Below are 12,521 nucleotides of genomic sequence, written 5' to 3' on the forward strand. Positions count from 1 at the left end.
AAAATAGACTAATTTATTACAAACTGAAGTGGGTGTAAGTTCAAATGTGTCTTATCCTATTAAAAGACAATATTAGAGATCTGGCTTTGTAGATATGTTGCTATGCAATATCATATTAGAGAACTTTATAATTTAAAACCTGGCCCTTTTCTCCATTTTGTGTTGGAATAAAGAAAGATTCCTGGAGTCACACGAGCAATTTACAGAGGAACAATGTGTTCAGGCACTGTTGTGACAGGTTACTCCTCCTCACTGCATTCATTTTTAGCCAACAAGAATACCAGTGAATTACTCACAGTAAGCAGCATTAGGACCAATGAAACACGGGTGAGTAGAATAAATTTTGTAGACTGAGGATTTTATTGTAATTGAACCAAACATACTAGATTAGTTACACCACATTAAAAAAGACCTCCATAATTTACTAGAATTTCTTTTTCTATTTTTCTTTTGAAGGCGGTTGTAAAGTAGCTCTGAACCGACATAACCAGTACAGAATTTTTATATTTTATTTTAAGCAAGTTGCATGAGTTAGGCATATAATTGTGTTTTTTCTTTTTTTAAAATTTTTACTCCTTTTCTTACTAATATATAAAAAAAATAAGTTGTAAGAGCTCTTTCAAGTGGATTTCACCCCAGTTCTAGGTATGAAGAAACATATGAGTAGCATGGACTGAAATCTATTTTCTCTGTAATTATCCCTACAGAAGTCCAAGACAGGGAATACAATTAAGACAACCTTTTCTGCTTCAAATTTAAGGACTTCTGGTTTAATTAAGACTGCAAACATTTAAGTAATGCTTAGTACATTAATATCATTTAAATTTGTTTGCAGTCCGTTTCTTTACACTTAACATGGTAAAATAATTACACTTAGAATTACATGTTTCAAAAGTGAGTAACCTGCTCAAATGTTTTAACTGATAAACGGTTCCTAGAAATCTCTTTACCAAATATAAATTTAGCTGATCAATATCAAAGGCGCAAGTTTAGGGACCTGAACAGCAGCAGTTTTATACAACACACATTTAATTTAAAAAGCTCCTATATGACCGGAATGTTAGTGCTTTCAGACACTACCATCCTATACCCAAAGATGATTAGAAAAATAGGATTAGCCTTTTATTACGTAAACCCACTGAGAATATAATGGTAGCTGAGAGCTATTACATATTTTGCCATCAACAAACATAAATTAAAATTAGCAGTAAATTAAGTCGCAAGTGGAAAAAAAGACATTTGAGGTTGTAGATTAAGGTGAGCTTATAATGCACAAGAAATAAAAATAATGCAGTAATGAAGACCAGCAATGTTAACTCAGTGTTTTGGTGTCAAGTTCAGTATTTCTTCTACTGAAACATTTCACTACAATTTGTCCTGCTTTTAGGGTATAACGATCTATATCACTCCTATGTAGTACTTATTTACTAGATAAGAGATTAATTAAGATGCAACAAGGTTGGATATTCTTATTCCCCCCCCCCCCCCCCCCCCCCCTTAGCAAAATGTTCGAGTGTTCATAAACATATGTTGGAAGTCCTTGAAAATAAAAGTACTTCTCGTTACACAGATTTAGAAAAAGGGTTTAATAGTTCATGCATCAAGTAATGGTTACTGCCATTATGGGGATTTGGCTATATATGGTAGCTGTTGCATGAATTTACTCAGAGTAGTACCCAAATTCTAATCACTGTCTCAAAAAGAACCCAGTTTCTTTAGAATGTTTTTTCAAAGATAGACTTCAATTATCGAAAATGATCTTCTTGTTATTTATCCTAGAGCTGGCATAAAAACAATTTGAATTGAGATTCATGATTCTCTTACTCCTTACCAATTTAAAAAAAAGAAATTTGTAGAAACTTATAGATATGATTCCAAATGTCCTAAAAATATATAGTCCTGCACCATAAACAGCTGACAAAAATCTCTCCCTTTAAAATGTGCATTCATTCAACGATGCAAAACAAATAAATTTAAATTATTTTATTAAATATAATGCTGAATTTTAACTCTGAAACACATAAACAACAACTTTCTTCATGTGCAATTATATTTTTAAAGTAACATAATAAATTAGAACAGTATAGAGAACAGGTGAATTTACCTGTGGCAAAGACATTTTCACAAAATGTAGGCAAATGGAACCAGTGAAATACCATCAAATATATTATAAATATAAAAAGCCATCACAATTCTGACATCCGCACACCATTCCTATTATTCACACCAGTGTATAACAGATAGTAAGTGTTAAAGTGAGACATTTATTTTGGAACACACACAACTATTGCCAACGCCTTTCATCACAATGTATTATTGTGTGTGATGTTGGATGACAATCCCCTGAAGTTTAATGTGCAAAGTTTTCATTTGCATATTTGTGTTTTCCAGTCTCATAATTCCTATACTTTAATCCATTACATAGGAGCAATTTGGTGATCTGGGTAGCCCAAAAACTACCTTCCAACATCTGTTAATTTTAACTTTGCAACAAAAAAAGAAGTCACATATGATTTTGTTACATTCTATGCATGTAGTTCATAAGGTGCTGCATTTTGTCACCACTGTCTGATATTTGATACCAAAGCAATAGACCGAGATACTACTGTAAGATGCCAAATGGAGCATTTGCCTGTTAATTGGAATCCACGGTTCATCTATGTAACTTTTTTTCTGAAAGAATAATTTCTGTCCCCCACAACTGAAGTTATTTAATAAGGTGGAAAGTGCTCTGGGTGTGAATCTTTTGTGTATTGGTTAAATATTTTGCAGCCAACTCATTCATCTTGGTCCTGGTATTGAGCTTGCAAGACCAAACATGAATATACGTTTTAGTGCACACTTGAAATGGAAAGTCACAAATGGTTGCAAAGTGGTATAAAAACAAATAAAGAAAATGTACATTTACAATATATAGCAGAATAGTTACATAAATTCAGCATATTGCAGCCAGGACACACATCCTCCACTTTTGGTACAATCATTTCAATGTACAACAGATTTAAAATAACAATTATAAAATAAACTATACAGAATTCAACAATAAACCTTACTGATCAACAGCTAACTAAATCATTACAATGTTACTTTGGTGGAAGCAGATTTTCCTGAGCTGTTGGTGTCACAGCATCTGTGTAAAAATTGTCAATTTGGTCTTGGTACATTTTTGCAACAACTGGCCTCTTCAACTTCATTGTTGGACCTGCAAAAGGGTAAATGCAATGAATGTTAAACTTGTATTAGCTAGTGTAATTTGGATTTAACATTGTCACTTGTAATTAACAAACTCAATCCAGCAAACATGTGCACTGAAAACGACAACCTTTCAACACTACACAGATTACGCAAAAATAAAAAATGAAGGCCAAATGATGTTTTACGTTACGGTTTATTTAATAGACTGATTTTTAACTCAAACTTTTTCTCATGATCAAATCTGAAAAATGAGACCAGATAAGTTTGTTCTGTTCTTATTACATAAGTAAAGCAAACAGAAGAATACTAGCTTGCTCCATTTTCATCTCCCAGGCAAGTTTTCTGAAAATAATTCACACTGGCTTTGAAGCTAAAACTATGTTTAATATGTCTGTTATCATGCAAGTACAAAAAGTAACTGTTAGAAATGGCTCCACCTGGAGCTATTACGACGTCGTGACAGATAGAAATCCAATAGTACGGCGCCGACCGTGAGGTGCACGGCATCGGGCCCACAGTCACAGGGATCCTAAAGAACAGTACCTAGGCAAACAATGAAAATAGAGATGTTGCATGGCGTCGGGCAGGTGATGCTTCATTGGTGCCGCAGAGGTGGCGGTTCATTAGGACCACAGTGGAGGTGAGGCATCTAATCCTTACTGTTGCCGGGGAGGTGGTCGTCAGGGCTGCGATGAAAGTCGGGCCGGTGCGTCATGTATTTCATAAGCAGTGCCCACGGCTTCGTTGCAGGTCACAGCGCCGCTCACCGGCATCTGTGTTGCTGTTTTCCTCTGTGCAGCTGAAATAGCACGTGCAGGAGGACAGAGTAAACAAAGTCTGTGTCCTGAGACTTCAGAACAGGAGGCAAGCTCCACCCCAAGCCCTTGGAGATCTTTTTCAAGCAGGATACACAGCACAGTTCAGTCTTTGTCCTCTCCTTGGCAGAAACAGCCACTGCAGGCCAAATCCACACAGCACAGGGCCAGTACTTCTCCTCCAGCTTTTCTCCTTGGCAGAGGTTACTCTTGAGTCCAGAAGTAATCTAAAGTCCTGGGCCCCAATATTCATACCACATTTTCCTTTGTTCTTTTGTGGCAGAGTGTATCTTAGCTCAGTCCAAATCAGTTCTGTCCTCTCTGGTCCAGCTTTCTGTCAGGAGGTGGAGACTGCATTGTGCACAGGATACCAGGCCCATTTAGGTGAAAGGAAATCTCCTCTCACTACCCTAAATGCAGCCCAAGTCTATTCAACTCAGTCTGAGTTATCCAGGGAAGGCAGGACACACCTCACCCTCCAGTGGCGGTCTACAGTGAATGCACATCCCCAGCTCCTGTCACTGCAATACCAGACAGTCAATACACAACCCAACAGAGGCACATAGGATGACTGAGCAAGAAATGCCCACTTTCTAAAAGTGGTATTTTCAAACACAATTTAAAAACCTTTTTTACTAAAAGATGTGTTTTTAAAGAACAAGTTACTTACCTTCGGTAACGATATATCTGTAAGAAACATTAGTAGTGATAGATTCCTTACCTTAACTACCCCAGGCGTCGGACTGGATCCGGAAGTTTGTCAGCAGTACCCCTGCGCGTCGGTAGGTGGCGTCGAGCGGCTCCGCGTCAGTCGTTGCCGACGCGGGTGCTGAGATGACGTCACGGGCGCTACTTAGACGCCGCCCACGTGCGCTGACGTCAATTCTGTACAAGACTTTCCGTGCCAGGAACGCAGAGCCATGCAAGATACTGACCACTGGTGCATTGAAACTAGGGCCCTGAAAGGGATGCCCTTAACCCTAGAAATCAGTTCGCAGAACGGGGAGGATGGGTGGGGCAGTAAGGAATCTATCACTACTAATGTTTCTTACAGATATATCGTTACCGAAGGTAAGTAACTTGTTCATCTGAAAGAAACACATAGTGATAGATTTCTTACCTTCGAATAGATACCCCAGCAATACCAACCCCAGTGGTGGGTCTGCGAACCAAGATCACACCAGGAAGCCCCGGAGAACAGAACAGCCAAAGAAGCCGTCTCTCCGGACTTGGCTGTCCAGGCAATAATGCTTAGTAGACGTGTGCAGCAAGGCCCACGTGGCTGCCTGACAGAGGTCTTGCAGGGGGGGACACCTTATCCCAATGCAGTAGCAGCTGCAGTTGCTCTAGTGAAATGAGCACGAAGCCCCACCGGAGGCTCTTTTTAGGCAAAGAATAACATGCTTTGATACGCAGGACGACCCAGCGGGAACTAGTCCTCTTGTGTACTGCCCGACCTTTCTTGGTGCCAATGTAGCCAACAAAGAGTTGGTCATCCACCCGGAACTGTTGTGCGCGGTTGAGATAAAATGAGAGCGCACGTTTTGGGTCCAGATGGTGGAGCCTCTCTTGCTCTCTGGAAGGAGGCGGAAAGAAGGTGGGCAAGGTAATGGTCTGCCCAATGTGAAAGGCCGTAACAACTTTTGGCTAAAAGGAAGGACGGGGCCTGAGCACAACCTTGTCTGGATGGACTGATAGAAAAGGAGGCTTACAAGAAAGAGCCTGGAGCTCACTCACCCACCTAGCAGAGGTGATGGCAACCAGAAAGGCAGTCTTCAAAGAAAAAAAAAAAAAAACGAAGAGGACAGTTGTGTAGGGGCTCGAAAGGAGCACACATAAGATAAGTAAGAACCAGATTCAAGTCCCACTGTGGCATCACAAACAGAACAGGAGGGAAAAGGTGTGTAATGCCTTTGAGAAATCTATTTACAACCGGGGACTTGAAAAAAGAGGGCTGATCAGGAAGCCTAAAAAAGGCCGAAACGGCAGAAAGATAACCTTTGATAGTGCCCAGAGCAGAGCCCTGCCGGGCTAAAGAAAGAAGAAACAAAAGGACCTCAGAAAGAGGGGCAGAAAGGGGATCCACAGCCTTTGCTGTGCACCATGCCACAAATTTGTTCCACCTGCAGGCATATATAAGACTTCAGTGGAGGGACGCCTGGCTGCCAGAATGACATCACAAACTTCAGGAGGCAAGTCGTAAGGAATCAACTGCTGCCGCTCAATCTCCACGCAAAGAGGTGGAGGCTGGACAGGTTCGGGTGGAGGACCGTCCCCGGCTGCTGCGACAGACGATCCTCCCGAAGAGGCAGTCTGATCGGGGGGGATCAATGCTCATACTGAGTAGCTCGGGATACCATACTCTTCGAGCCCAGTCCGGGGCCACAAGAATGACTTGCCCGGTCGCGCCTGATCTTCAGCACTCTGGGCAGCAGTGGTATAGGCGGAAAGGCATACAACAGGCCATCCACTCGTGACGAAAAGAGTCGCCGAGCTTGTGCCGACTTGGAAATTCCAACGCACAGAACTGATGACATTGCGCGTTCTCTTCGGTGGCGAATAGATCTAACCAAGGCTCTCCCCACTGCTGAAAGAGACCTTGCGCCACCTCAGAGTGAAGTCGCCATTCGTGATCCATCATGCACCTGCGGCTGAGTTCGTCCGCCCTTGCGTTCAGGGAACCTTCCAGGTGTTGAACCACCAGGAAAACGCCCTGATGTTCCAGCCATGTCCAGAGGCGCAGAGCCTCCTGACATAGGGTCCACGACCCCACCCTGCTTTGCTTGTTACAGTACCACATGGCGGTGGTGTTGTCTGTGAACACCTGCACTACCCTCCCCTTGACAGAGGGAAGGAATGCCTTCAGTGCAAGTCTGATCGCCCGAAGCTCCAGAAGGTTGATATGGAGCTTGGACTCTGATCTCCGTCTCTCCAAAGTGGCTGCCCCATCCCAGGAGGGACGCATCCGTCACTACTGTAAACTCCGGTTGGGGAACGGAGAGGGATCTGCCGCCGACCCAATGTCAGTTTGTGAGCCACCACTGCATCAGTCGTGCAGTGCCCTTCGAGATCTGGACGTGATCAGACAGGTTCCCCTGTGTCCTTAGAGATCTGCACGTGATCGGACAGGTTCCCCTGTGCCCTTCGAGATCTGGACGTGATCGGACAGGTTCCCCTGATGCTGCGCCCACTGGAACTTCAGGTCCCACTGCAGAGCCCGCATATGCCATCTGGCATGATCAATCAGCAGGAGGCCATGAGGCCTAGCAGCCTCAGGGTCACCCTGACCGAAACTCGGGACAAGGGCTGAAAGATCGGAATCAGAGCCCGAATATCCCAGACTTGCTGTTTGGGAGGATAGCCTGAAACTGCACTGTGTCCAGAACCGCGCCGATGAAGAGGAGCTTCTGAGAAGGAATTAGGTGCGACTTTGCCACGTTGATGGAGAACCCCAGCAAATGCAGGAGGTCGGCCGTAGTCTGAAGGTGGGAGACGACTGTCTGGGGCGAGCCCGCCTTCAACAACCAGTCGTCGAGATAGGGGAAGACTGAAACCCCTGACATGCCCAAATGAGCTGCAACCACCGCCATCACTTTCGTGAACACCAGAGGGGCGCTGATAAGGCCAAAAGGGAGCGCGGTGAACTGAAAGTGCTCGTGGCCTATCGTGAACTACAGGGAGCGTCGGTGGGCCCGCAGGACTGGGATGGCGAAGTAAGCATCCTGCAAGTCCAACGCTACCATCCAGTCTTGTGGATCGAGAGCAGACAAGACTTGAGCCAAAGTGAGCATCTTGAACTTCTCTTTGCGGAGGAAGCGATTGACGTTCCGGAGGTCTAAGATAGGACGCAGGCCCTTGTCCTTCTTTGGCACCAGAAAGTAGTGGGAATAACAACCACGACCTACTTCTGGCGTCAGAACGCACTCTATGTTCCCCTTGGCCAAGAGGGCTGCAACTTCCTGCTGAAGAAGCACCAAGTAATTCCCCCGACATGCGGTGGTACCAAGGTGGCATGGCTGGAGGGGTAGTCTCGAAGGGGAGGGAGTAGCCCCTTCGGACTATCTCTAAAACCCACCTGTCCGATGTGATGGTGCACCAGTGGGGGAGGTGATGGCGAAGCCTGCCGCCCACTGGCGTTTGATGGGCCTGAAAGTTCGGACTAGGAAGGTTTGGAGGCAGTGGTGGAGGTGGACTGACCCGCCAGTTAGTCCGCCACAGCGGAACCCGCGTCTGTGCTGGGATTGTTGCTGTGCAGTCTTGTGACTCTGTTGCGAACGCTGCGGGGCGCCCCTTCCGGTGCCACGAAAGGAGCGAAAAGCAGAAGGCGGAGGAGGGCGGACTGCAGAGAGCCCCAAGGACTTGGCCGTAGTCCGTGAGTCCTTAAACCGCTCCAACGTGCTGTCTGCTTTGTCGCCAAAGAGGCGACGGCCACCAAAGGGCATGTCCATAAGTGTGCTTTGGACGTTCCCCGAAAATCCCGTTGTCCTCAACCAGGCGTGGCGTCTGACCGCCACTGTCGTTGCAATCGACCTGCCCAGTGAGTCGGCGGTGTCTAGGCCACACCGAGTCATGAACTTAGCTGCGTCTCTCCCCTGTGCAACAGCCTTGGCGAAAGCTGTTCGGGCCTCCTCCAGACACCGAGGCAGCACTTGCGCCACCGTATCCCACAGAGAGTGGAAGTTACGGCCCAAGAGGCATGCGGTGTTCACGGACCGCAGCACAGAACTGGCGGAAGAAAAAAATCTTTCCGAACGGATGCAGTTTCTTGGGTTCCCTGTCCGGTGGTGCGGCAGGGAAGGAGGTTGGGGGAAGCAGAGGCTTGGACAAGCAAGCTCTCGGGGGTGGGGTGTCGGGAGAGGAAAATGGGGTCACCTGGAGCCAGGCGATGGCGTCGGGCCACGTTCCCATCCACAGGAGCCCCTGTGGTGGGCCTGGACCAGGTGCCCAAAAGAATGTCGGAAAGTGCTTCGTTGAAGGGGAGCACCGGCTCAGCAGAAGTAGCTGCTGGCTGAAGCACTTCTGTCAGGAGGTTAGTCCTGATGGCCACAGTAGGGAGCATGAGGTGTAGAGCCTTGGCCGCCCTACGCAACACCACAGCATAACTAGCGCCCTCCTTCGTAGCCACGGTAGGAGGAGACAGCATGCCAAGGTATGGTGAGGTATCCAGACCACTGGCTTCACCCAACTCCTCTGCCCAGTCCTGTTCAGACTGGCAATCAGCTGCGAGAGGGTCCTCAGACCCCTCCCAGTCCTCCTCTCCTTCCTCAGGCCGTTCTGCAGGCCTAAAATAAGGAGCAGGGACATGGGGATAGAAATCGAACGACGCTGTCCCGATGCCGCGTCCCCTTCGGGGCTGAAACCGGGGCTGACATCGTCCCGAGGAGCGGGGAGCGGGCGACGCAAGAAGTGGTGCCGACGTCGCTGGAGGTGTTACAAGGTCAACAGGCGTCGACCCGGATCCTGGCCTGGATCCATGGGGGTCCTGCGGCGCTGGGGCAGAAGCCGCCGGCGATGGAACGTGATGACCCCCAGTTGGAACTGCGGGGCCCGAAGGCGCACCAGCGGGACCCGATGGCCCAAAGAGGCGAGCCATGGCCGACAGGAACTCCTGTATCTGAGCCAGAGTCGCCAACGGACCCGGAAAGGGCGGTTAGGCTGGTGGTGACACCACAGGCTCTGCCGGAGCCATGGGGGAGGCACCACCCACACCCTCAGCCGCGTCATGCGACCGGCGAGGGGAAGTCGGTGAACGATGACGTTTCTTTGACTTCTTGTGCTTCGCCTTACCTGACCCAGAGTGCGAACACTTGGATCCCGAAGAAGGATGATGACTCCGCGCACGGTCCTTCGACCTCCCACGGGACCGGGACCTCGAACGGTGCAGAGCCGACTGCCGGACCTCCAGCAGCTTTTGGGACCACTCCCACAAAGACTTCGGCGCCATGGCCTGGCAGTCGGGGCACGACTTGGGGTCATGGTTGCGCCCCAGGCAGAAAAGACACACTGTGCGGATCCGTCACCAACATCATAGGGTGACAGTCCTCGCAGGACTTAAACCGGGCATCCTAACTGCACCAGGAGTCGAAGACTCGATGAAAAAATAGACAAAGCGCCTCCAAAAGTCAGTCAAAAAATGACTTGGGGTACCTGCTCTTCCCTGATCTGCGCTTGCTGGCGCGGAAAAAGAAAGAACAGACGTCAGCATTCATGGGTGGCGTCTAAGTAGCACCCACGATGTCATCTCGGCGACCACGATGCCACTGATGGACGTGGAGCCGCACGACGCCACCTACTGACACGCAGGGGTACTGCTGACAAAAACTTTCCGGATCCAGTCTGACGCCTGGGGGTAATTCTAAGGTAAGGAATCTATCACTGTGTTTCTTTCAGATTGCAGAGTTTAGAGAGCCTAAACTCCATTTCTCTATCCTGTCTCAATGGAAAGTTATACTTATAAGATGTTACAAACTCCCATGTTACCCTATGGGACAGATAGCCTTTCAATAGTGAACAATGAAATACTCAGTGTTTCACTATCAGGACATGTCACACACATTAGGACACGTTTCATCTTTCACATACCCTGCACCTTGCCCATGGGGGCACTTTGGGCCTGCCTGAGGGGTGTCTTACATGTAAGAAAAGGGAAGGTTAGGGTCTGGCAAGTGTTCACCCTATGTGGGAAGGGTATGCCCAGACGTGGGTCCCGTGCTCACTACGCCACTGGAGTCAAGCTATCCTGGCTGATGACGGCTGATAGCCAGAAACCGGTCCTAGGATGCTTGATTCCGGTCCAGGGAAGACATGGCTTGGCAGTTCGGGCTGGACTGTTCCCATGAGGCACAGGGTCAAGACTGATTTGCATATGGCCATGTCTGAACTGGGGTGGTGTGGTGAGCAAAATAACGATGGATTAAACCCAGATCTGTGACTGGGGGTGAGTGTTCTGCCATTGTGCAACATTCCGTCCATCATCTTGTGTGTTTTGCTGTTCACCCTATGTGGGAAGGGTATGCCCAGACGTGGGTCCCGTGCTCACTACGCCACTGGAGTCAAGCTATCCTGGCTGATGACGGCTGATAGCCAGAAACCGGTCCTAGGATGCTTGATTCCGGTCCAGGGAAGACATGGCTTGGCAGTTCGGGCTGGACTGTTCCCATGAGGCACAGGGTCAAGACTGATTTGCATATGGCCATGTCTGAACTGGGGTGGTGTGGTGAGCAAAATAACGATGGATTAAACCCAGATCTGTGACTGGGGGTGAGTGTTCTGCCATTGTGCAACATTCCGTCCATCATCTTGTGTGTTTTGCTGTTCACCCTATGTGGGAAGGGTATGCCCAGACGTGGGTCCCGTGCTCACTACGCCACTGGAGTCAAGCTATCCTGGCTGATGACGGCTGATAGCCAGAAACCGGTCCTAGGATGCTTGATTCCGGTCCAGGGAAGACATGGCTTGGCAGTTCGGGCTGGACTGTTCCCATGAGGCACAGGGTCAAGACTGATTTGCATATGGCCATGTCTGAACTGGGGTGGTGTGGTGAGCAAAATAACGATGGATTAAACCCAGATCTGTGACTGGGGGTGAGTGTTCTGCCATTGTGCAACATTCCGTCCATCATCTTGTGTGTTTTGCTGTTCACCCTATGTGGGAAGGGTATGCCCAGACGTGGGTCCCGTGCTCACTACGCCACTGGAGTCAAGCTATCCTGGCTGATGACGGCTGATAGCCAGAAACCGGTCCTAGGATGCTTGATTCCGGTCCAGGGAAGACATGGCTTGGCAGTTCGGGCTGGACTGTTCCCATGAGGCACAGGGTCAAGACTGATTTGCATATGGCCATGTCTGAACTGGGGTGGTGTGGTGAGCAAAATAACGATGGATTAAACCCAGATCTGTGACTGGGGGTGAGTGTTCTGCCATTGTGCAACATTCCGTCCATCATCTTGTGTGTTTTGCTGTTCACCCTATGTGGGAAGGGTATGCCCAAACGTGGGTCCCGTGCTCACTACGCCACTGGAGTCAAGCTATCCTGGCTGATGACGGCTGATAGCCAGAAACCGGTCCTAGGATGCTTGATTCCGGTCCAGGGAAGACATGGCTTGGCAGTTCGGGCTGGACTGTTCCCATGAGGCACAGGGTCAAGACTGATTTGCATATGGCCATGTCTGAACTGGGGTGGTGTGGTGAGCAAAATAACGATGGATTAAACCCAGATCTGTGACTGGGGGTGAGTGTTCTGCCATTGTGCAACATTCCGTCCATCATCTTGTGTGTTTTTAAGTGGGTGCATTTGCCAGGTCGACATGGCAGTTTAAAACTGCGCGCAGACACTGCAGTGGCAGGTCTGAAAACCATTTGAAAGGCTGCTTGTGTGGGTGCACAAACAGTGCTGCAAGCCCACTAGCAGCATTCGATTTACAGGCCCTGGGCACACAAGGCGCATTGTACTAGGGGCTTACTAGTAAATCAACTAAGCCAATCATGGAAACCCCAATCCATATGCACAATT

The 12,521-nt window shown here is 48.1% G+C and overlaps 1 protein-coding gene across 1 annotated transcript in view; it reads right to left on the reverse strand.

Moving 5' to 3' along the window:
- Positions 1-1,968: 1,968 nt before the first annotated feature.
- Positions 1,969-12,521, reverse strand: part of ACSBG2 (acyl-CoA synthetase bubblegum family member 2) — an 88,080-nt gene continuing 77,527 nt past the window's right edge. Inside the window, exon 15 of the mRNA XM_085638032.1 lies at positions 1,969-3,202. Coding sequence (XP_085494158.1) covers positions 3,084-3,202 — 119 coding nt within the window. The 3' untranslated portion in view covers positions 1,969-3,083. The remainder of the gene's footprint in view (positions 3,203-12,521) is intronic.

This window comes from Triturus cristatus, chromosome 12, assembly GCF_964204655.1.
Source record: "Triturus cristatus chromosome 12, aTriCri1.1, whole genome shotgun sequence".
NCBI classification, from domain to species: Eukaryota; Metazoa; Chordata; class Amphibia; order Caudata; family Salamandridae; genus Triturus; species Triturus cristatus.